This window comes from Hyphopichia burtonii (assembly GCF_001661395.1).
Source record: "Hyphopichia burtonii NRRL Y-1933 unplaced genomic scaffold HYPBUscaffold_4, whole genome shotgun sequence".
Taxonomy (NCBI): Eukaryota; Fungi; Ascomycota; class Pichiomycetes; order Serinales; family Debaryomycetaceae; genus Hyphopichia; species Hyphopichia burtonii.
In genome coordinates this window covers 959,927-982,791 of record NW_017963731.1, presented here as the reverse complement: position 1 = coordinate 982,791, position 22,865 = coordinate 959,927, and the positions used below count along the sequence as shown (strand labels likewise).

General features: G+C 34.9%; 16 protein-coding genes across 16 annotated transcripts; 8 read left to right on the top strand and 8 right to left on the bottom strand.

Moving 5' to 3' along the window:
- Positions 1 to 62: 62 nt before the first annotated feature.
- Positions 63 to 3,284, bottom strand: HYPBUDRAFT_139958 (ubiquitin-ubiquitin ligase). The gene is made up of 2 exons (XM_020219730.1): positions 1,523 to 3,284; positions 63 to 1,465 (listed from the first exon to the last, which is right to left on the bottom strand). The coding sequence occupies exons 1-2, from the start codon at positions 3,201 to 3,203 to the stop codon at positions 138 to 140; spliced, it is 3,009 nt and encodes a 1,002-aa protein (XP_020076318.1). The 5' UTR covers positions 3,204 to 3,284; the 3' UTR covers positions 63 to 137.
- Positions 3,285 to 3,638: 354 nt separating this feature from the next.
- On the bottom strand, positions 3,639 to 4,595 carry HYPBUDRAFT_109599 (uncharacterized protein; the record flags this gene model as incomplete). The annotated part of the gene is made up of 1 exon (XM_020218711.1): positions 3,639 to 4,595. One exon carries the CDS (start codon positions 4,593 to 4,595, stop codon positions 3,639 to 3,641), a length of 957 nt encoding a protein of 318 aa, XP_020076317.1.
- A 149-nt stretch (positions 4,596 to 4,744) lies between these two features.
- HYPBUDRAFT_157340 (uncharacterized protein) lies at positions 4,745 to 5,230 on the top strand (the record flags this gene model as incomplete). The annotated part of the gene is made up of 1 exon (XM_020222282.1): positions 4,745 to 5,230. The coding sequence occupies one exon, from the start codon at positions 4,745 to 4,747 to the stop codon at positions 5,228 to 5,230; it is 486 nt and encodes a 161-aa protein (XP_020076316.1).
- A 25-nt stretch (positions 5,231 to 5,255) lies between these two features.
- On the bottom strand, positions 5,256 to 5,699 carry HYPBUDRAFT_6531 (ribonuclease P/MRP protein subunit; the record flags this gene model as incomplete). The annotated part of the gene is made up of 1 exon (XM_020223583.1): positions 5,256 to 5,699. One exon carries the CDS (start codon positions 5,697 to 5,699, stop codon positions 5,256 to 5,258), a length of 444 nt encoding a protein of 147 aa, XP_020076315.1.
- Positions 5,700 to 5,784: 85 nt separating this feature from the next.
- On the top strand, positions 5,785 to 6,289 carry HYPBUDRAFT_209354 (uncharacterized protein). Its single transcript, XM_020223059.1, has one exon. The coding sequence runs from the start codon at positions 5,893 to 5,895 to the stop codon at positions 6,241 to 6,243; it is 351 nt and encodes a 116-aa protein (XP_020076314.1). The 5' UTR covers positions 5,785 to 5,892; the 3' UTR covers positions 6,244 to 6,289.
- Positions 6,259 to 7,078, bottom strand: RLP24 (ATPase-activating ribosome biosynthesis protein). Its single transcript, XM_020221377.1, has one exon. The coding sequence runs from the start codon at positions 6,937 to 6,939 to the stop codon at positions 6,337 to 6,339; it is 603 nt and encodes a 200-aa protein (XP_020076313.1). The 5' UTR covers positions 6,940 to 7,078; the 3' UTR covers positions 6,259 to 6,336.
- Positions 7,079 to 7,970: 892 nt separating this feature from the next.
- PAM18 (Pam18p) lies at positions 7,971 to 8,501 on the top strand (the record flags this gene model as incomplete). The annotated part of the gene is made up of 1 exon (XM_020221376.1): positions 7,971 to 8,501. One exon carries the CDS (start codon positions 7,971 to 7,973, stop codon positions 8,499 to 8,501), a length of 531 nt encoding a protein of 176 aa, XP_020076312.1.
- Positions 8,502 to 8,891: 390 nt separating this feature from the next.
- Positions 8,892 to 11,348, top strand: HYPBUDRAFT_125069 (uncharacterized protein). Its single transcript, XM_020219325.1, has one exon. It carries the CDS (start codon positions 9,069 to 9,071, stop codon positions 11,187 to 11,189), a length of 2,121 nt encoding a protein of 706 aa, XP_020076311.1. The 5' UTR covers positions 8,892 to 9,068; the 3' UTR covers positions 11,190 to 11,348.
- Positions 11,349 to 11,366: 18 nt separating this feature from the next.
- Positions 11,367 to 12,811, bottom strand: HYPBUDRAFT_153111 (glycoside hydrolase family 16 protein). Its single transcript, XM_020221375.1, has one exon. It carries the CDS (start codon positions 12,792 to 12,794, stop codon positions 11,445 to 11,447), a length of 1,350 nt encoding a protein of 449 aa, XP_020076310.1. The 5' UTR covers positions 12,795 to 12,811; the 3' UTR covers positions 11,367 to 11,444.
- An 875-nt stretch (positions 12,812 to 13,686) lies between these two features.
- Positions 13,687 to 14,148, bottom strand: HYPBUDRAFT_110360 (phosphatase; the record flags this gene model as incomplete). Its single annotated transcript, XM_020218758.1, has 1 exon — positions 13,687 to 14,148. The coding sequence occupies one exon, from the start codon at positions 14,146 to 14,148 to the stop codon at positions 13,687 to 13,689; it is 462 nt and encodes a 153-aa protein (XP_020076309.1).
- Positions 14,149 to 14,785: 637 nt separating this feature from the next.
- Positions 14,786 to 16,111, top strand: PCT1 (choline-phosphate cytidylyltransferase; the record flags this gene model as incomplete). Its single annotated transcript, XM_020220170.1, has 1 exon — positions 14,786 to 16,111. The coding sequence occupies one exon, from the start codon at positions 14,786 to 14,788 to the stop codon at positions 16,109 to 16,111; it is 1,326 nt and encodes a 441-aa protein (XP_020076308.1).
- Positions 16,112 to 16,236: 125 nt separating this feature from the next.
- HYPBUDRAFT_108944 (ERMES complex subunit) lies at positions 16,237 to 17,484 on the top strand (the record flags this gene model as incomplete). The annotated part of the gene is made up of 1 exon (XM_020218669.1): positions 16,237 to 17,484. The coding sequence occupies one exon, from the start codon at positions 16,237 to 16,239 to the stop codon at positions 17,482 to 17,484; it is 1,248 nt and encodes a 415-aa protein (XP_020076307.1).
- A 42-nt stretch (positions 17,485 to 17,526) lies between these two features.
- On the bottom strand, positions 17,527 to 18,315 carry HYPBUDRAFT_148989 (serine/threonine protein kinase; the record flags this gene model as incomplete). The annotated part of the gene is made up of 1 exon (XM_020220169.1): positions 17,527 to 18,315. One exon carries the CDS (start codon positions 18,313 to 18,315, stop codon positions 17,527 to 17,529), a length of 789 nt encoding a protein of 262 aa, XP_020076306.1.
- A 226-nt stretch (positions 18,316 to 18,541) lies between these two features.
- On the top strand, positions 18,542 to 21,010 carry HYPBUDRAFT_109455 (glucose-induced degradation complex subunit; the record flags this gene model as incomplete). Its single annotated transcript, XM_020218705.1, has 1 exon — positions 18,542 to 21,010. The coding sequence occupies one exon, from the start codon at positions 18,542 to 18,544 to the stop codon at positions 21,008 to 21,010; it is 2,469 nt and encodes an 822-aa protein (XP_020076305.1).
- Positions 21,011 to 21,131: 121 nt separating this feature from the next.
- Positions 21,132 to 22,209, bottom strand: HYPBUDRAFT_153108 (membrane insertase; the record flags this gene model as incomplete). The annotated part of the gene is made up of 1 exon (XM_020221374.1): positions 21,132 to 22,209. Exon 1 carries the CDS (start codon positions 22,053 to 22,055, stop codon positions 21,132 to 21,134), a length of 924 nt encoding a protein of 307 aa, XP_020076304.1. The 5' UTR covers positions 22,056 to 22,209.
- A 149-nt stretch (positions 22,210 to 22,358) lies between these two features.
- On the top strand, positions 22,359 to 22,843 carry HYPBUDRAFT_153107 (transcription elongation factor). The gene has a single exon (XM_020221373.1). The coding sequence runs from the start codon at positions 22,393 to 22,395 to the stop codon at positions 22,729 to 22,731; it is 339 nt and encodes a 112-aa protein (XP_020076303.1). The 5' UTR covers positions 22,359 to 22,392; the 3' UTR covers positions 22,732 to 22,843.
- Positions 22,844 to 22,865: the final 22 nt, after the last annotated feature.

The window sequence follows — 22,865 nt, the reverse complement described above, 5'->3', positions numbered from 1 at the left end:
ATCATAACGGAAAATAATTCAACTATTCAAAAAAAAAAAAAATGAAAAAATTGGCAAAAAAAAAAAAAAAAAAAATTCAAAAAGATACTATGTATATGTATATATATGTATATAAGATGCAAAAGCGATCGGACGTATCACGACAAGTCAAACCTGGAATCTGTATTGATCGCATATAGTAATTTAGTTCTAATTAATTCTTTGTCTTGGTAGTCAGGCAATTTTAAAAGGTTTACACAAGTGGATGCAGTCGGTAATCTTTCAATTGATCTACCACTGTTTCTAATACCAAATTTGGGAGATAGAGCTCCAAAACCTAGAAGCGGGGCTCGTGAAACTGAAGTGACAAATTTAATTAATTTGAATCTTTCTTGAGGACTCATTTCACTAACCACTTGCCAGAAGTTTATGATAGTAATGTCATCATCAAAGAAACCACCATATTCAACATTTTCTTTCCAATCTTGGATATTTATATCATTTTCACCTCCGGATATTAACATTTGTAATTCAAAAGAATCAAACATACTTAACCAATTTGCATTGATTATTTCAAATAACCCATCAAGGAAAAATTTACTTTGAATATGTAATGATTGATTCAATTTAAAATTGGATACTTGATGAATATAGTTTAATTCATTTGATGTGTTTACTAATGTAGTTTCACCATTTGGGGGTAGTAAATCAAATTTATAATCTAACCCATCGATTTTTTCTTCAATAGTAAAATTCAAATCTAACTCTTTCAATTCATCTGAAGTCATTGATAATAATTTCATTAAATTCTTGAATAATTCATTATCTAAATAATTCAAATCATTGATTGAATTTTTCATTGAATTATTAACATTACACCATTTATTTAAAAAAAATGGTGCAAAAGATATATCTACCAAAACATTTTCATAAAAACATTTACCAATAATTGATCCTAGAAATTTTAAATAGAATAATTTTTCTCGTTGAATATCAACATCAATTTTTTTATAAAGTTTTTTATAAATATCATCATTGGGATATAATTGATAATCGCTTGGTGTTTCTTTGAAAAGACCGAATTTATTTGAAGGTTTGAAAGCTTCCAAGACAACACTAGTTAAAAATTCTTTAGTAATTCCTCCACCATCGATACCAGCTTCTTGTCCACCATACTCATTGAAAAATGTAACACTTAATTTATTTTTAAATTGAGATCCCAATTTATGAAAATTTTCAAATGCATCTTCTAATAAAAATTCTCTCCTGATATTAGCCAGAAGTTTAGGAGTAATAAATGCATTAAAAATATTATCATTAGATTGAGTTCTCTGTCGATCTAAATCAATTAAGGTTTGAAATATTCTAACCCGATCTTTAAAAGAAAGGAAGAATGGTAATTTTTTCAAAACTTCAAGCTTGGCTAACGTGTCGTGTGAACTATTAAGAAATTTAGGTTTTTTAGGTTTAAAAGATGATGAAAACACTGGCGCATTAATATTCAGGGTCATGTCATCATTATCATCAATATTTTCATCAGAACTTAAATTTTCTAAAGATATTCTCTTTTCTTCTTCAGTTGCGATTATTTGAATCATAGAATCGATATTAAAATTTAAATTTTTCAATATCCAAAAATCTGCAGGTAAAAAATTTAACCTTAAATTTTTCATATAAAGCTGATTTAACAATGAAATTGAAATATCCTTCAATTTATTGTAATCTTTAAAATAATCTTTTTGTGAATTCATATTGTTGAAAATTAGTGTTAGACATAAAGTTTTCAAGAAAGTTAGAAATTCAGAAACATCTTTCAAAACCAATTTATCATCGGCAAAACTTTCTAAATCATTGGAAACGATCAACCAATATGAATAAAATTCTTCAAAAGTAAACAAAGTTTTCCAAAATCTATCGATTGAATTTTCATGTTGTAATTTACAATAAATTTTCTTCAAATCATCAACTTTAGCATAATCATCATTTTCAGAAGTATTTTCTAAAAATTTGTAAATTGGATCATTCTTCAATTCATTGAAAAACCAAGTATAAGAACCCGGGGTAATGGTTACCAACATACATAATTTACTTTTCAAAGAAGGAATCAAATAGATTAAAGTGGCAAATGAATAAAGAACTAAATTTGATAAGGAAGTATGAGTATTATTGGTGAAAATTTGAATACCTTGCTTTATATAAACTGAGGAATACAATATTTGTAAAGCGGTATAAGATTCTGAATCAAGGTATACTTTATCAATTTTGCCATCTAACTTATCTTCTACATCATCATTTTCATCATCATTGGGGTTTTGATCTTGACTATAGATTGAAAACGAAATGGTGGAAAGAATTCTACCAATCATAAAATAATCCTGTTCAATAAATTTATCATCGCTTCCATGGATACGAAGAACCCTAACCAACAAATAAGCTTTCTCGTGGTCAGAGAGGTTATTTAAAGTATCATTATATTCAACGAAAACCGATCTTAAAATATCAAGACGATGATGATTTTTGGATAAAACAATTCTTTCACTGGGAATAGATAAAAACTTAATAAAGTTTTGGTATGAATCCTTAACATTTACTTCATAAATCAAATCAACCATTGATGATAAATCATCATCGGTAATTGTTTCCCCAACTTCATTACAAGTAAAAGTGAGGTTCAAAATTAATTCACGATAAGCGTTTGGAGAAATTGCGGATGATGCAATATTGATAAGGGTCTTAATAATTCGTGATACAAGAACAATCATATCGACACTAGACTTCTTAGCATTGAATATTTTGATACATCTAATCAAGGTTTCAAGCAATTTATCAAATAATCTTGAATCAATTGAATTATTTACAAACTCATTCAAGCAATTGTCAAGACTAAACAACGTTTCACGAGTCCGATCAATCGGTTGACTGGGAAATGCCCATTTAGATATGAATTCAAACTTGGTAATCCAAATACTCCAATCAACAACTTGATCCTTTGAATCCCGCTTCCATTCTTCTTGTATCCGCTGAGCTTCATCATTTAGCTCAAGATACCTTCTAACGTAACTTTGTAATACTAATCCTGCCTTTTCCCGTTGTCTTTGCACCTCTCTTTTCTGTCTCTGTATTCGAGTTTGTTCCAAATAGTTCCTGCTATTTGATGAGGTATTGGATCGCCGATTTCCAAGATTCACCACCCGTTTATTAGTTTGACCAGTGAAATTAAGCATTGGCAATAGTTTGATTCGGTTGCTGATAAATAACACTAACACCTAACTCGATGAGACCTGGATTATGATCAATCAACTAAGTTATTTGCCATCAATTGAATCTTAAAAATTCAATCTCTCTCTCTCTTTTTTTTTTCTCTTTTGTAATCCCAAGCGAGAGGAAGAAAAAGAGCGTATGCTCTTTTTTTTGGCTCAATAGACATTTTTAGATCCATAAAAAGTCGCAACTCTTCTAAACCTTAGGGGTGGGTTGATTGATCTTTACTCAACTGAACCTGGCTTACAAAGGTCTGTAGACAAAGGAGTTGCTCCATTGACAAAGGTCTTTACTCAAGTTGGCAAACAAAGGCAGTTGGGTCGTCTATTTGCAGATGATGACAAAGTTTAAGATATATGTTAAGTATAATCGTCTACACAATATAATAGTCTATACGGTTAGTTGGATAACAAGTGTATGATGTGGCCAAACGACTCGATGTACTTCAGAGGAATCAGGCTTGGTCCATCTTGTAGAGAAGCTGGGTTTTCGATTAAATGGTGTAAATCTTTTAATTTAGTCCCTCCAGATAAAACCAATAGAGAACCTCCTGATTCACCACCCAATTGACCATCATTACCAAACTTGATATCGGTATACATTGTATCGCCAATCATCAAGGTTTTGGACTTGTCGAAGTCTCTTTGTTCTAAGATTGTTTCTAATAAACGTTTACTTGGTTTACCAACATCGATAAAATCACGATTGGAGGTATAACTCATGTAGTTGACCACACTACCCCCAGCCGGTAAGATAAGTCCCTCTGGGCCCGGGTAGGAGCGATCGATGTTGGTGCCAATGAAGGGTAACGACTTGTTTTCATGAAGTAAGTATTGAAGAGTAGTAGCAATTCTCATGTAATTAAAGGCTTTAGTCGATCCAACAACGACTGCACGTACGTCGGGATCTACTTTCAATAAGTCATGCTGAGGATGGAATTCATCGTCGAGTCTCGGATCACTTCCTCCCACTGGGATATACCCTAATTCTTTCAACTCGGTTTCAATTCCGTGGTCTCCTAATACCCAAACTTTGGCTCCCGCTGGCACTTTTAAATGTTCTTTGAGATAGCTGGCCGCTGCGTAGCATGTGGGATAGATCAAGTGTTTACCAATGCCCTTGAATCCAAGTCTATGGAATTTCTCGATATAAGTATCTCTGGATTTCGATGAGTTGTTGGTGACAAATGCAAACCGCTTCCCTTGACTTTCCAAATGTTCAATCGTTTCAAGAACCCCGGGTATGAGCTTTTCGTCCAACCAAATAACCCCGTCACAGTCAAAAAGAAAGTTATCGTACTGTTCAATGAGCTGCTGAGCTTGTTTCTTCAGCTCAATCTTTTCCGGTGGAGCCATTATCCAATGCTTGTATTTAGTTGTAGATAAGATAGTTGTGGGTGTGTGAGTATTAATTTTGATCTCGTTGAGTCTTTTTCTTTTTTTTAATGAGCTTTTTTCAGATGATTGCAACTCATCTCTTCACGCCATTTCAACTTCATCACCCAATGGACTCAGAGCTTATAATAAACGATTCAAGTATACTGTCGAAGGAGCAGAGCAATATAGAGCCGGAGTGTCAGAGCCTACAGCCGGAGCCGTTGACAAAGCCGCAAGGAAAAGTGCTAAAGAAAAAAGCCCGAAAAGGACAGTCAGAAGAAGAGTATTTGGAACAAAAAACCCAGTTTTATCAAGAAGGCCCAAGAATTAACACTGAAAATTGGCTATACGATGAAAATATATTGAAGAACCTAGACTCGAATAAAAAACCGGATAGGGCCCAGATGATTCTAGCTTGTGAAAAGGCGTATTTTCAACGAGATTATGAAAAATGTCTCGAACTTGTTCAATTGGCAGAAAGTATATTTGAGGTTGAACCACAAGATGTAGCATGCGATAAGCCAGAAACCAAGGCCGCTAAGAAAAAGATAAAGCATCATGTTGTTGAATTAATGCATATCAAGGAAAGTTGTCTCAAGAAATTACAATCCTAATAAATAATATAATATACAAGTTTATTTAAGTAGCATCACGTTTCAACCAGATTCTAATTTCCACGTAGCTCACGCGTCTTTTCTCGATACTTGATTCGGCTTCGTCTTCATCTTCGCTATCAATTTTTGGTTGGAACTCATCGTATACTTCCACCGTTCCGGTAATTATATCAACTTTGTACTTCAAATCCTCTTTATAGTTCAACCCAATCGATAGGGTTTTCTCAATCGCCTTACCCATGCCTTTCACCAGTATGTACTTGACTTTCTTATAATCACCCCGTTGATATTTCTTATTGGGGAGAGTTGTTTTATCGAATTTTTCTAGAATCTTTTTGATTCTCTTAATTGCTGAGATGTAGGGGGTGCTTGATTTGACTAGAAAAGTCGTTTCTTGGTTGATCTTTGACTGTAGTTCATTGTTTGGACTGTGCTTTATATGTGTTACGTTTTCCTTCTTTAATGCCATGGCTCTGTAGTGATTCTGATCTTCTAAGTTGATACTTCTCTTCTAAACTTCTTCTCTCTTTTTTTTTTTTTTTTAAGACTGCGGTGCCAGATTTTTTTTCATATTTTTATATCGCGTCTTCATCACAACTATACAAGGATTACCACCAGGATTGAACCATTCCATAATTGAAGGTCCAAGAACGACGCGTCCAATGAAGTCACAAGCCACCATATTCTCGGACTCGGGTAGCTGGTCTGATAACTCCTCGATCCCGTCATCCCCAGAGACTACTAGTTGTAAGAAACGAAGTCGAGCATGGGATGAAAGTTCTCCAATAAAAGACACCGGGAAAAGAATACAAAGGTCCCGGATCCATAGCGAAGTGCATCAGAATACTGTTTCCATGATGATGAATGCCCAAAGATTAATACAAGAGCAAGAAAAGCTATTCAAGATGGGAGGTCTAGAAGAGATGGAAGAGGAAGAAGCTAATGATAAACAAGGGAGTAATTATCAGCAAAAATCGTTTTGGCCGGCCATAACGAGAGTAGTACATAGATAAACAAAAAAAGATCATGTAAATTAATAGAACTATAAAAATAAACTAGTGTAGAAGAGAAAACGATAAAATACAAGGATTGAATTGGAAGAATGATTATGCAGTTGATCTTGATTTTCTTTTGTTTTTCAATAAAACTTTTTGTTTTGATGATTCAGTTTCGGAATCGGATTCCATTTCTTCATCTTCGCTCATCATATCTTCATCTTCATCAACATCGATATCTTCTTCATCCATGGCAGCTTCTTTAGCAGCTTCTTTTTCTTCTTTTCTTCTTAATTCAACATCTCTCATTCTTAATAATTCTGGATGATCAGCAATCAATTTCTTATCAGCAGCTAATTGTCTTTCTTTATTACCTCTCATTCTGTTCTTATAGAAAGCTCTTTCTCTCTTTTGTCTAATTTCTTCAACTCTAGACATGGCTTGCAAAGTAGTGGCAACCAAATCTCTATTATATCTAACTGGAACATTTCTTCTAGCAGCAAAAGTTAAAGTAGAATCAACAACCAATTCTTTACCGGCTGCTTTTCTAAAAGCTTTAGTCCATCTTAATTTTCTTGGGTTACGACGTTGTTTGAAAGCTTTATGACATTTGGAACGACAGAATCTAAACTCTTTAGCATCATTTCTTACAAAAGTAATCCCATGACTTGGGTATACTGGGGATGAACAAAAATGACAAGAATAAACTCTCATTTTATATTAATGCTGGGATAATGCTGGGACTGGTTACTATAACTGGGAAGTCAACTGTAACTGAAAGTAAACTGGGAACTGAAAGTAAGAAACAATGAAATATAATAAACTGAATAGGATATTCTCTTTGGTATACGATGAACTAAAGATAACCAGTTAAAGAAGAATGGAGTTGATCATCTCTTCTCATAAATTGAAAAAAAAAAATTTATCGAGATGATGAGCCGCAGAACCCAATCCGGTAATCCCACATTATTCCATTTGCAATAACTTTATACTCTACTCTCTACTCTACTCTCTACTCTACTCTCTACTCTACTCTCTACTCTACTCTCTTCTCTACTCTCTTCTCTACTCTCTTCTCTACTCTCTACTCTACTCTCTACTCTACTCTCTACTCTACTCTTCTATCCAACTCTCTCTACTCTTCTATCCAACTCTCTCTACTCTCTACTCTACTCTTCTATCCAACTCTCTCTACTCCTTACATAAACCACTACCCGTTATTCTGCTCCTTGCACCACTCATCTACTATGTGAGCAATTCGTATTCGTAGTACATGACTAATGCCTGTTATACTTGTAGTACTGCTTATCATTATAACTTGTAATTTATACTGCTTGTACTTATACTGCTTATACTTATACTGCTTCTTATACTACTTATATTCATACTGTAGGCTCAAGCCACTGCCGTTTAGTCAAGCTTGCCGGATTTTTGTTGAACTTAAGTAAAAATTCGCTAGAAATTCGTTAGAAACTCATAGAATACACTACAGTACCCTCCAGCACAGTCAGAGACTTCGATACAACACACCTTGATTCTTTATAGTATCATATGTGTATATGTGTATATGTGTATATGTATATATGTATATTTGGTTAGTATATATATATATATATATATATATATATATATATACTGGTTTGCAAAAACAATCACGTGACCAGGAATATTTTCAAATCACTTTAATTTTTTTCGAAGAATTTTCATTAAAACCAACCGAAGGCACCAAGTTATACACCAACAGAATGGCACCATTCAATATGGAAATCCCAACCTTACCTATACCTGGGGAAAACAGACAGCAATATGCGCAGGCCCAAGCACAGGCCCAGGCTGAAGCACAGGCCCAAGCTCAAGCAATGCAACAACAACAAGCACAATTTACTGGTCAGTTACAACGTAAAAAGGCCGAAGAAGGATCAGCAGAATACTATTTTGACCAAGCATGTGACTGGATGGGTGAGCACCCATGGTTAACTGGTTTAGGGGCCTTTGGCTTAGCATATTTTGCTGCTGGATTCGTGAAGTCGAATCAACCAGGTCTTAACGGTAAAGCATTTATAAAAGGAGGATTTGGGGCTAAAATGTCTGCTAAAGAAGCATTACAAATCTTAAACTTGAAAGAAACAAACTTATCCAAGGCCAAGTTAAAAGAACAACATAGAAAACTAATGATGGCAAATCACCCTGATAAAGGTGGGTCTTCATTTTTAGCTACAAAAGTTAATGAAGCCAAAGATTTTCTCGAGAAAAGAGGTGGTATGAAACCCAAATAATCTTCATTTCTTACTGTAAATAGTTTTTATACATAATAATCTTTATCCATAATTAATTTTTCAATCTCGTAATCATTATTTATTGGGGTCTAAACCCGGACCTAATTCGTATTACGAATTGCCCTCGTTTACCCTTAATGAATCGTCAAATTCCCTACCTCTTTTACGATCTTGTAAGTCAATCCTCAGCTTTTGTTTTGATCTAGTCCTCGCTACCCCTTTGGTATACCAGTGTTTGTTTTGTTTCATTTAAACCAATTCCAAATTAAAGTGAGGTTGCTCAAAATCAATTCAGTTAAACAAAACAAATTCAAGGACAGAGAAAGTAAGAAAAAAAAAAAAAAATAGAATTTTATAGCTTACGTCTAGAGACAATCTATTAGCTATACTATTTGATTTCATTCAAAGATCAGTCAACTTGTTTAGGTGAATAACACTTAACCTGCTATTCATTAGAATTGATTTGTATTGGTCTGGTGCTGTTCAATTGAGAGTTTGATCCTGTTATTCCGATTTGAGTTTTTCCCACGTCACCAATCCAATAATACTTAATTGTTAACAAATAATATGACTACATATGAAAAGATTGTTAAAGGAGCTACCAAAGTGAAAGTAGCGGCTCCGAAGCCTAAATACATTGAACCAATATTAATGTCAACCTCAATAGATCACTCGGTGGCTGCTGAAAATTTCCATACGGTAATGAGGGCTTTACAAACAAGACTTCAAGATAGTGCATGGTCAGTTGTTTATAAATCATTAATTGTGATTCATATATTGATTAGAGAAGGTGATCGAGATGTTACTTTGAAATTTTTATCTCAAAAAGCTCCTTATATGTTAAATTTATCTGATTCGAATATTCTGAAAAATCATAATTTTAATTCAGATGTTCGGTTTATTATGAAATACGCTAAATATTTACATGTTCGGGTTAAGCAATACGCCGAAACTGGTATCGACTATGTTAGAGACGAAAGATCAAATAATAGTACTAATCAAAGTGGCGGTAGACTACGTTCATTAGCAGTGGAAAAAGGGTTATTAAGAGAAGCTGAAAGTGTTCAAAAACAAATTGATTCCCTATTGAAAAATAATTTTACTGAAAATGATGTAAATAATGATATTACTTTAACTGCTTTCCGTTTATTAGTTAATGATTTATTAGCTTTATTTCAAGAATTAAATGAAAGTGTTATAAATTTATTAGAACATTATTTTGAAATGTCGAAGGTTGATGCTGAAAGAGCTTTAAAAATTTATAAAAAATTTGTTGATCAAACAAAATATGTTATTGATTATTTAAGAGTTGCAAAACATTTAGAATACGCTACCAAACTTCATGTCCCAACGATAAAACATGCCCCAACTGCATTAACTTCTTCTTTAGAAGAATACTTAGATGATCCAAATTTCGAACTTAATAGAAGACAATATCTCATGGAAAAAAATTTAGATACAAGTAAACCTTCATCTGGTAAAAAAGACGTGAAAATTTCGAATCCTCCTCCTGAAAACTTACAACCTCCAAATCAAAATCAAGATTCTTCCAATAGTCAAAGACCAGAGTCCCTTATAGTTCAACAGTCAACTTTTAATCCTTGGGCTGGTAATATTGGTCAAGTTCAAGCTCCAATTTTTACAAACCCCAACGGTAATCAATTAGGTATGATTCCTCAAGGCCAAGTAGTAAACCAACAACAACAAGTTCAAGCACAGCAACAAGTTCAAGCACAACCACAAATTAATCCGACATACACTGGAGCTGGCTTTGGTGGTTATGGTCCTCAATCAAATAACCCAATTCAATCCCAAGTCACTGGTAATAACCCATTCTTACAACCCCAACAAACTCAAACTCAACAACTAGGTACCAATACTCAAGCTTTTAATCAGTTATCACAACCTCAACAACAATTCCAGCCGCAACTTCAACCTCAATATACTCAACCTCTTCCTCAACAGCAGCAATTTGTTCAACCACAACAATCATTACAACCTCAACTAACCGCCCCTCAAAATGGTAATGCTGGTGGATTAAAACGTTCCAATACTAACCCATTCGCTAAATTAACATCTTCCGTTACTGGTAATCCAATTTCGGCAAATAATACAAACCCTTTTGCCAATACAAGATTTGCAAATAATAACACAACAGCATTAACTTTCGAAAATGAACGTCCTCAACCTAATAGCGTACAACCTATTAATCCAACCACTACCGGTAGCAATCCTTTTAAAGTTTCACAAACCACAACAAACCTTTTCAATCATGCTCAATCTCAACCTCAAACTTTGAAACCTCAGCCAACCGCTGGAGGATTAGAAAATTTACCAACTGTTGCTGTATTCCCGAAAACCCAAGAAGATCAACAAAGAGATTTGTATATAAATCAAGCTAAGGTTGGATTACAACAACAAGCTACTGGATTTCAACAATTTCAACAACAACCCACCCAGCAGTTTCAACAACAACCCACCCAGCAGTTTCAACAACAACCCACCCAGCAGTTTCAACAACAACCTACTCAACCATTCCAACAGCAACCCACTCAACCATTCCCACAACAACCATTTCAACAACAACCTACCCAGCAATTCCAGCAACCACCTCAACAATTCCAGCAGGCTCCTATTCAACAACCAGTTTTCACAAATAGTGTTTATGAAGGACCTAGTTTGATCTAGTTCCACAGTTCTTTTTAATTTCCGTTTTCCTAAATTTGCTTTTATCTTTTTCTTAATTTTTATAACAATTAACTTCATCAATTTAAACAGTATAATGCTTTGTTCATTTTCTCATTTGTTTTACTAAAAAATCTTCATACATTTTTATACTCAAGTTACACGCATGATAAGTAATCTATCTTTTATATTTAAAATATGAACCTGTAATCATTAATAAACGAACTTTTAGAATCTAAGTTATGTAAGAAATTAAAATTAAATAATTAAAGCAAGAAAGTATGAAGCAATAACTGCTAAAATGCTAGATTTAAAAGCTGAAGAAGAGGCATTATTAGAGGATTGAACTGAAGATGGAGTTGATGATTTAGAGGAGCTAGAAGAGTCTGAGGAGCCAGAGGAACCCGAAGAGCCAGAAGAGCCAGAGGAATTAGAAGAATCGGAGGAGGAGCTGGAATCAGAAGATGAAGAGCCAGAGGATGAATCAGAAGAGTCAGATTTGGAGGAGGAGTCAGATTTAGAAGAAGATTCAGACTTACTCGAGCTGGAAGGTTTAGAAGATGAAGCGGAGGATGAGGAAGAAGAGGAAGAGTCGGAAGAGGAAGATGGGGAAGATGAAGAAGAAGATGATGAAGAAGAGGAAGATGGGGAAGAAGATGAAGAAGATGAGGAAGAAGAGGAAGAAGAAGAGGAAGAGGAAGAAGAAGAAGAGGAAGAGGAAGAGGAAGAAGAGCTTGAGTCATCACCATCGTATTCGGTTGTTTTATCAGCAGCAGTGATATCAGCTTTTGATTCTCTACCATTAACTTCACCATTTTTTGCTTTAATGGAAGAAGCATCACCAGATTGATCACCATAGGAGTATTCTGAACCGGTTGAATAATCACTGATTAACAACTTATTGATGTACATTGAGAAAGGAGCATCATTATAATCGGTAGAGCCACCAGCCCATTCGATAGTACCTGGAGCATTTGAACTATCACCACCAGCCCAAATACCAATCATGATATAGGATGGGGTTTGAGGATAACCTTCGTCATTATCCGATTTCAAAGTTCTTACTGCATTACCATTATAGTACCAAACAATTTGATCTTCAGTCCAATTGATGGTGTAATTATTATAATCATCTTGAGGAGCACCAGAAGTAGAATGGTATTCACCTCTATCATAAGTAGTAGTATCACCTTTTGAGAAGTAATTAGATTGGAATTGAGTGTCGTCACCACCTAACCATTCAATATCAATTTCATCAAGATCATCTGATTGTAAATAAAAAGAAGAAACAATCCCTTTACCTTTTGCAGCTTTTAAATGAACTTCAACACGTCCATACATTATATAGAAATTTGATTTTAAAATAGGATTATCAAATCTTTTGTTTAGGGTAAGTTTTAACCCATCATCACTTAAATCGACCCCAGTTGGAGTGGATTTAACATCAAAGTTAGATGAGTTAGAAGTAAAATATTCAGTAATATCAGTGGCTAAAGCCGGATCCGGATTACAATTAGAACTACTAATTGGATTACAAGTAGTAGCAGTTGCAGCAAATGCGGAACTCACTATAGAAAGAATTCCTGCTATATTAGTGAATGAAACCATATTCTTTAAAGCTTTCGGGGGGTATCAAAAGGGTATCAACGGTTGAAATTTTTTTTTCAAATCATAAATAACCCAAGATTTCGATATGCTTTATATAACATGAAGAAGAGCTCAGATGCTGAGCCATGGCCTTCTTTTCTTTTTCCCATTCCTACAAAAGGGTGATATTCATTGTAATGCAATATATTAACAACCTTTGAAAAGTAAATATAAACAGGATGCAAAAAGCTTCATGAGTTATATTTAGATTGTAGCCAGGGTATTAACCAATTTACTTGTGTAATCAAGTTACATCATCTTTCTACTCTAGCTACCACCACGTCTGGTCCACCACTGCTCGAGCTCAACCAACCAACCAACCAACTAGCTCAACTGGCTCAACTGGCTGGACTGGGCCTTCTCTTCGAGACCTCGACTGGAGAAAGACGCAGAAAAAGTTTCACCTTCACAATTCGCGTTCTCCATCTTTTCATTACTGGCTCAAAATACTAAACAGGTCTCGAACCAGACTTACATGATCATGTACTCCGTTAAGAAAAAGACGTAACCAACAGGGGGTAGCCAACGGTAAGAGTAACAAAAAAGATCTCTTTTGCCCAGGGCTATGGAATGGCTTTAGCAGTTTTCTTCTTTCTTGCGTACATTACCACCGCTTGAATCGCGTAAGTTGGAAATTTGACCAAGTCCTTTCGAGTAGTTGTTTCGCGTTAACAGTGGGATAGTACATTAAAAGAGCTTTTAGGATTTATGAATTTAATTTCGTGTAATCTAATTTTGTTACAAGGCTCATAGAAGAAATTGTCAATTCAATATACAAAGGAGAAAGGTATACAAATTTGAAAGCAAGTATTCGACCGGAAACAATCAGAACTTAATTGAATGCATTAATTCATTATAAATCGATATTGCCAAATTTCCATAAATCCTTATCGTAGCTTTCAGTAACGCTTGAGTCTTCACCGTAAGACTCCTGCCATTTACTAAAACCACCTTGTAAAACCCATACATTGACATGCTGGAAAAATTCAATTTTCAATGGGTCTTCAATATCGTTGAGGGATCTTAAGAATTTAAGACTGGATTTAGGGCCTCTTGCTTGGGATAACATGCAATGGAATACAACATCCTTGATTTTATTCTCATACAAGGTCTGTTGTAATTCGGGTAATTTTTCATCAATAGTATTACTTGGATAATGGTATCCACCTTTGATATGTCCACCCACGTAGTCCGAGTCTCTCACGTCCACCACAGCAAACTTGCCACTGGTGGCCAGACACCCTTGGTCAAACCACGAGCGGAGGGCTGCAGGCTTGATGAACCTCAAGTCTGAAAGTGAATATATCCTCGACATGTTGTCCGTCAAGTGGAACTAATACCGAGTTGATCATTCCTATCAGTGTATCCTCTCTTCTCGCTATACCACCCACCCGTACCTCCCACAACCCCGTACACCAGGTAGCCTTTTTCACATGCTCGGATCAGCCTAACTCCTGTCAAATAGTTACCAGTTTAATCAATTACTAGTTTGCATCAATTATTCACCCATTTATCAACACCTTTTAACACTTTTTATTACACCTTTAACACTTACACCTTTTAACACTTACACCTTTCAACACTTTTACACCTTTCACACCTTCGACTCTTTACATCTCTTCAACTTTGCGTGTACTCCAGGGCGTTTCTGGCGTGTTTTCTGGATTTCGTTCTGCAGTAATCTTTACTGCTCATGACTGCACTGTCACTTGGTCGAACAGTGCCAATTGAGCTCAAGGAATGCAGTGAGATGGGTGTAGAGCTCGAACAAAGTATACTGTACACTGTACACAAAGGGAAGCAAATTAAACGTTTGTTGGCTAATAAACTTTGAGACAGAAGGAAGGGAAAAAAAAAAAAACAAAGTTAGCCTATTGCTTGTTGTCTTCCTTCTTTCTTGCTTCTTTCTTCCCTTCTTCCTTTGTAGACTAGTATAAGCCAATTATATGAGCATGGCCAAGCCAACTGAAGATATTCCAGAGAAATCCGGATCGCCACTTGCAAGAACATTGTCGGTTGATTCATTTGGACCTAAATTGATGTCAGTTTTCCGCAAGAATAAAAAAAGGAGCCATGATGAAATTCAATCGAATAACTCCACACCCACTCCGTTAAGCTCAGATGATCAGGAACATGATAGTCTGGATTCGGAAATCTTGAAAATTGAACCTAAGAATGAAATCAATAACAAACGTAGAAAGATTAAAACTAAAGAAGAGGAAGAATTCGAAGCCAATGAACGTAAATTAGATGAAGAGTTACCAGAAGACTTAAGAAAATTCAGACCAAAGGGATTTAAATTTAATCTTCCTCCTAAAGATAGACCAGTTAGAATTTATGCTGATGGGGTATTTGATTTATTTCATCTTGGTCATATGAAACAATTAGAGCAAGCTAAAAAATCCTTTGAAAATGTTGAATTAGTTTGTGGTGTTCCTAGTGATGTGGAAACTCATAAAAGAAAAGGTTTAACGGTTTTAACTGATAATCAACGGTGTGAAACTTTATTACATTGTAAATGGGTTGATGAAGTTATTCCAAATTGTCCTTGGGCAGTGACTCCGGAATTTTTGAAAAAACATAAGATTGATTATGTTGCTCATGATGATGAACCTTATGTTTCTGCAGAATCGGATGACGTTTATAAACCAATTAAACAACAAGGAATGTTCTTATCTACTCAAAGAACCGAAGGTATTTCAACTTCTGATATAATTACTAAAATCATTAGAGATTATGATAAATATTTAATGAGAAATTTTGCCCGTGGAGCCACTAGAAAAGAATTAAATGTTAGTTGGTTAAAGAAAAATGAACTAGAATTTAAAAAACATATAAATGATTTCAGATCGGCTTGGATGAAAAATAAAAATAGTATAAATAACGTTTCAAAAGATTTATATTTCGAGGTAAGAGAATATATTAGAGGTAGAAGATCTTTTGATAATCATTCTTTGGATGATAAAAAACCAAATGGGTCCTCTTCTTCTTTGAATAGTGATTTTGAAGATCAAAACTCAAGAGCAACTAGTCCCTTAACGGAATTTGCCTCAAAATATATCGGTAATAAAAATAGTGACTTAAATCGTCCTCCAAAATCAATTTTTTCAAACGTGAAGGATTGGATTAAAGTAGAAGAGTCTCATGATGAAGATTCAAATGAAAGCGATTTACCAATTAATAAAGAAACCAAGAAACCAAAATCCCCAAAGAAAGTGAAATCAACCACTCCTAGAAAAATTAAAAAACCAGTAAGCCAAAAATCAAAGAAAACTTGATTATTTGACTTGTATATACTTCGTATTTATATCTTTAGCATCGGGCCTAAATAAACATTTTCTATTGCGCATCTAAAAAATTGTATACTTATATATTATAGATACTTATACTTTGTTAGGTAAAGATGTCTAATGATATAATCCATTCAACTCCTTCTCCTTATTCAGATGACTATGATAAAAGTGTAATCATCGATCAGGTTTATGATCATCTTCAACGCCAATTAAAGCTCCAACAACAAGAACTATTACAACATAAAGAATCATTCATAAAAGATAATTCATACTTACAAACAACTCCTAATCAAATAAATACATCTCTGAACTTGAATTGGAGTTTCACTCAAGGCCTCATTATTGGTCAATTAAGTGTGATTTTTGTAATTGGAATTTTTATCAAATTCTTCGTGTTCGCTGATTCAACAACAATTTCTCCTAAAACTTCAAGTAAAGATGCTTCTAATGTAATAGTTAAAAGAGATAAAGTAAATTCTGAAAAGCCAGATAAAGATAATGATCTAATTGATAGTTATTTATCCGATAACGAAGATGAACATGTTAAAGTTACCAAATCTAAATTAGCAAGTATATTAGAAAAAACATACTATGACGTTGATAATCATTCTTCGGAATCTTTAGATTGGTTTAATGTTTTAATTGCCCAGACAATCTCCCAGTTGAGAACGGAAGCTCTATTATCCGATAACATTTATCATTCTTTAAACGAGTTCTTATCTAAACTGGAGTTACCGGATTATCTAGACAAGATTAAAATTACTGAAATTGATATTGGTGACGACTTCCCGATTTTTTCAAATTGTCGTATAAGACACAGTAAAGACGGGTCTGGCAGATTGGAAGCTAAGATTGACGTGGATTTATCGGATACTTTAACCTTGGGTATCGATACTAAGTTATTATTGAATCACCCTCGTCCATTAACAGCGGTTTTACCAGTGCAACTATCAGTTTCTATAGTAAGGTTTTCGGGTTGCTTAACGGTTTCGTTAATTAATACCAATGATCCAGAATTCACTGATATAAGCCAGGGTAATAACTTATCAAATAATAACAAGGACCATGATTCTTCCAGTAATAGTAATGGTACGGCTTTAATGTTTTCATTTTCTCCCGATTACAGATTGGAATTCACCGTTAAATCATTAATAGGTTCAAGAGCTAAACTACAAGATGTTCCTAAAATCTCTTCGTTAATTGAAAATAAATTACGTAGTTGGTTTATCGAACGTTGTATTGAACCAAGGTTTCAGGTAGTTAAATTACCTTCATTATGGCCAAGACGCAAAAATACCAGAGAACCAGTGCATTCAAATGTTAACGGGATCGTCGATAAAACTGAAGAAGCATTATAAGAAATATTCCTTGTATATATTATGTATTTTTATAAACATTCATTATCCCAACATGCTTCTCTTTCTACCTCTTAATCTTACATCATCCAACTTCCTACTAACCTCCACAAACTTCTTTGTCCCCTGTTTCCCGTATTCTTTATCCATGTGTATTTGCTCGTATCCTTCTAACATCCATTCATTGTATTGTTTGGCATATACCGAATGGGTACTATCAATTGCTCTTTCTAAAACGTACAAATCAACTGCTTTATCTTCAGGCATTCCAGAGTATGATGACAATCCAAAGTCTATAAGTAAAGGCTGGCCATCCTGCAATAGAATATTAGACGAGGTCAAGTCTCCATGAATCATGTCATTCAAATGTAATTTGCCTATTAGCTTACCTACTTCTTGACATAATAACTTAACGTCATCATCAGTGCAAAACGAAGGCTCTTTATTTCTTTCTAAGTACCATAAATGATTCTTGAATGAACTCACATCGCCATTAGGTAGCTCCGTGCCTAGATATTCCATCCAGATAATCCCATTATCCAAGTCAGCCAGAATCACAGCCGGAGCATTAACTCCAAGTTTCTGGAGCTTTGACATGAACCTCACTTCTCCAATGGTTCTATTTTTCGTAATTGAAGCATCAATCTTTGGATGTCTATATGGTTTGGGTGGCCTATACTTTATTATGAATGCTTCCTTATTAGCTAGACTTGGACTTGTCAGGTACGGGTGTACATTTGTTTTGAACACCAATGCTTCTGCCCCTTGGGAAATCACACTCAAAGGTATTCCAGTCAAGTGTTTCTGGGCCCCAGCAACTATATGATCTGTCATTAAACTTGAACCTATAGATATTAACTTGTGAAGCTCATCAGTGATACTTTGACTTTTTTTTGAATCAATGTCCAACAACCAGCCCGTACACCAAAAAACCTTTTGAGAAGAAACTACACAAGAGTGCTAGCGATAAAGGATAGAGCGACAGAGTGCTAAGAACGAAATACGGAGAAGCTTCCAGTAACAGATCAGACTACCTATTCGACAATTGAAATTGACCACAATGGCCCACCATTCGGATGTCTTGTATGTGGTTCCACCTTATCTACTCAACACTAGTTATGGGCTCAATCTTAAACAGCAACTTATGTCCAAAGATGAAGAGCTTGCCAACTCGAATGTGATTTCCCATAATTCTGTTAAATACGTGAATCCACACGAAAGACATATAATTCCTGAAAACCAGATCACTGGGGATAAGAATATTGATAAGATTTTGAAGCAAAAGCTTATCTATAAGTTTAGTATTTTAGGAATCTTGGGTAAAGACCCTATGGATAGCAAACATATTTCGGATGCTAGGCTCTATGAATTATGGCAAATATTTAGAGATAGAATTTTAGCAGATAAAGAAAGGAATGCAGGGAGTAGCTCGAAAGATGAGTCAAAATATTATTCGTCCAAGTTGTCCGAAAAAGTTGGTGAAGTATTTTTAAACGAAGATTTGTTCCACATACCTGATAATTACGTAGATGAATTAGATAAATATTTGAAAGATTTGCTTGTATCCACCAAGAGAACAGAGTCAAGAAGCTATAATATTCCCAGAAGGCTAATCAAATTCGATGACGGATCATTTTTCGATTACGCGTTGCCTGTTTCATGGGCACCTTTGATGACAGTAGAAAGCTTTGCTCAATTACAAGGAAGTTACAATTTTGAAATCAGTAATTCGAAAGGTTCACCTAGTATAAAAATCGCACCTCCAGCATCTTCAGAATCTCCAGATCTTGCCTACAAATGGTATAATTTCATAACGGACAAGCCTGTACGCCCTTTGGTTGGCGTGTTTTATTATGAATTAGCTATAAAACAAGAATCTCTGCTGAATCACGACTCGTCGCCATTGATAAACATGAGTGATTCGTCTGAATCGTCAGAAAATTCCCTTCATTTTTCAATGGGTTTCATCAATCGAAAAGTTAATTTGGATCCTCCAGGACCATCCTCTGGAACTGCAAAAGTAGGAGGGGTCCCAGTTGACCTTGAAGCTATCAAGAGTGATATATATTATTATAGGGATAATGATGCATACGTTGAACTCAGCGATGAAATTCAACATTATTTATCCTTAAAAGCTGGAATCATGAAGGGTAGCCATGTTATAAATTTTGAGGAACTGAGTTTCCAAAACTCCATCAGAGAAGGTGAATCGCGTCAAAGATCAGCAGCAATGAATTTAAATCGGAGACTCTCTCAATTGGGGAGACCCCAACCAGATGAGTTAAGTAATGGTAGTATTGATCTCGAGATTCCTTTCAACACTAACATTTCTCAAACCAAAAACAGAAAATCATACAGATCAGATATAGTTGGCTGTGGAATAAATTTCATTGACAAATCCGTATTCATAACGTTGAATGGTATTCTAGTCAGATCTATTCCTTATGACAGCATTAAGTCAAGATTATCTACCAAAGACAGTTTATTCGAGCATGAAGAAGATAACTCGGTCTATCCTGTTATAGGATTCGAGCTCATTGGAACAAAGAAGATGAAGACATCTGCCCCATCATCAAAATCCGAAGTGATTGCCAACTTTGGTAACAAGGACTTCAAATTCAATATTAATAGTTATGTCAAAGAATATAAAGCGCAAAAGCAAAATCAATTATATTTAACGGAACTTGATAAGGTCCAGAAATTAAAACCCCCAACTTCCATGCCTTTCAAGGATGGGTTTCCTAGTACTATTCAAGAGTTACTATCATACATGAATGATGACCCCAAAATTATTAATGAGTTTCTAAGTGGGTACTTGGAACATGAAGGATATCTTGGAACTTTAAAAGCATTTAATAAAGACCTCAAAACTCTTGAAAATGAAATTAACGGGCTTAATCAAATAGAAGATGACGAGGGCCCCAAACATCCTTCACATTCGTATGACAGACAGTTAATCAAACCATATTTACATCATAATCAATTTGAGCAATTAAGCAAATTTCTCAAGACGAACTACTCAAACGTCATGAATAAAAATGTCTTACGTGAACTTTTGTTTGAAGTTGATTATGTTAAACTACTTTATCTTTTAAGGAAATATTTGGATATAAAGTTGAACTCTTCAAATTTCGAGTTTGATTTTGAATACAAAACCAGTGACTCTGAAGCGGAAGCCTATGAAAAAGCTATTTCTTGGAGTAAATATTTACTTTCAGAATATTCAAGAGATAAAGGTCGTAGCAAGAAAGTCCACGAAATATGCAAGGCTTTGTTAATTGATGATTCTAAATCAGTAAAAAACTATCCTGGTGTTATGTATATTTTAGAAAATTATCAAAAGAAAGTCAATAAGTTAAGTGATCAAATTAATAAAAGCGTTTTGACTTCCTTAGGTCTCAACGAATCATCTAGCTTGGAAACGATAATTAACGAAACTAACAAAAACATTAATAAGTTAAGTTTGGAGCTCGAGGATGAAAACTTCATGCTTATAAATTATGAACAAGACTATATTGATTTAGCCTGATATCTATCAATATGTTCATGTATATTAAATGAAATTATAACGAACAAATTTTAGTTGCATATTTTTCTTTATTATGTAGAATATGTTTTACAGTTTTTTGAAGTGTAATCATTTATACTATTTACAAATTTGAGCGACTCTCTTGATTGATAACGGGTTTAGAATCTGGTGCTTTCAGTTTCTTATAATCGATAAGTCTTTCTGGGGTATAGTTAATGGGAAGCATTGTTTGAAGAAGGATATTTTGAACTAAAGAATAAGCTTGTGAACTAGTCCAATAAAGAACCAAGGCCATTGGTGCATGCATAGAGATGGCCATTAAAATAGCTACTGACATTTTGGACATGTTTCCTAAAGCGTCTGATACTGTTGGCCTTAAAGATCTTCTTTTAGTTCGAGGTCTCAAAAGTTGGTGAGTCTTCATCATAAACTCTGCATTACACAAGGCAACTATACCCAAAGCAATGGGGAATACGTGAAGGCTGTCATACGTGGTCAAGTCAGAAAACCACGCAATACCTTCGCTATACAAGGAAGGGTCTAATGGTTTTTTTGACATGGTATCCCATGATGTCCATCCGCATAGATCTCGCATTGTTAGTGACATACAGACCCATAACGGAAACTGGAATGCTGGTAGGATGAGAAGCTTCCATCCTTGAACATTATGCTGCTTGAATAGACTTTTCCTTCTTTTATTTGTTTCTTTGGCCGCTAACAAGAGTATTTGTTCATACTTCATGGTAGCTAATGGTGACTGCACGGCAAGTATGTCATTGGAGGTTGCATCCTTGTTTTTTAAAGATTCAGAACCTCTTTCAGCTTGGGCCTTGGCTACTTGGGCCTTTTTGGCAAGATTTAGTTTAGCAACCGGATTAGTAGCAGCTACCACTGGTATTAGTTCATTTTGCTTACGTGACTTTACTCTTTGCATAATAGCAAGAGGAAGCGTCCACACTGATCGTAATGCAAATGTCGTTAAAGGTATAAGAGCCCACCATGGTACGCCTGTTGATGAATGAATCAATTGTAAGCCCTCTGTCATTGATGCAATAATCGTTGTTGGTTCGAAAGAAAAATTTCGCCTCTGGATCCTAATTCTGGTATTAGGTACCCCGATCCTCGAGACATTAGCTATGCGGTTCCTTATCATCTCTAAACCATACACTTTATCAAGTTCTAATCAGATTTGGTAAGGCTAACTCTATTAGTTTAGAGGAAATTGAATCTATTGAAGAGCTGGTAAACACACACAAAAATTTTCAGTTTTTTTTTTTTTTTTGGTTTTTGAAAAGATTTGGAGTATTTTCGCTTTTGACTAAATACTACGTGCAAGACATAGCTATTTAATTGCCAGCTTTTGTTACATAGTAAGAGATAAGATGTCCACCAAAACAGAGAGAGCATGCATGCTTTGCGGTATCATTCAACCTTTCAGAAGATTTGTTGACCAAGGATGTCCTAACTGTGAAAGTGTCTTACATTTCCAAGATAATGACGATAATCAAGTTCAAGACTGCACTTCCCCATCCTTCGAAGGATTACTTGCTTTGGGAGAGGATAACAAGCAGTCATGGGTAGCAAGATGGTTGAGAATAGATTCATTCGTGGCGGGATTGTATGCCATCAAGATAAACGGTAAATTGCCTCCGCATATTATCAGTGACTTGACGGAACAAAACATCAGTTATAGACCAAGAGACGGAAGTGCTGAAGATTAGATGTTCTTCGAAACCCCGACCGATTGACCTTGTATAATAGATTTCACTTTGTATTTTTAATTCTCACCTAACACTTAATTGTCCTTTTTTTTCTTTTCATCATAATATAAAAGTTCATTACAAATTTTTCTTGT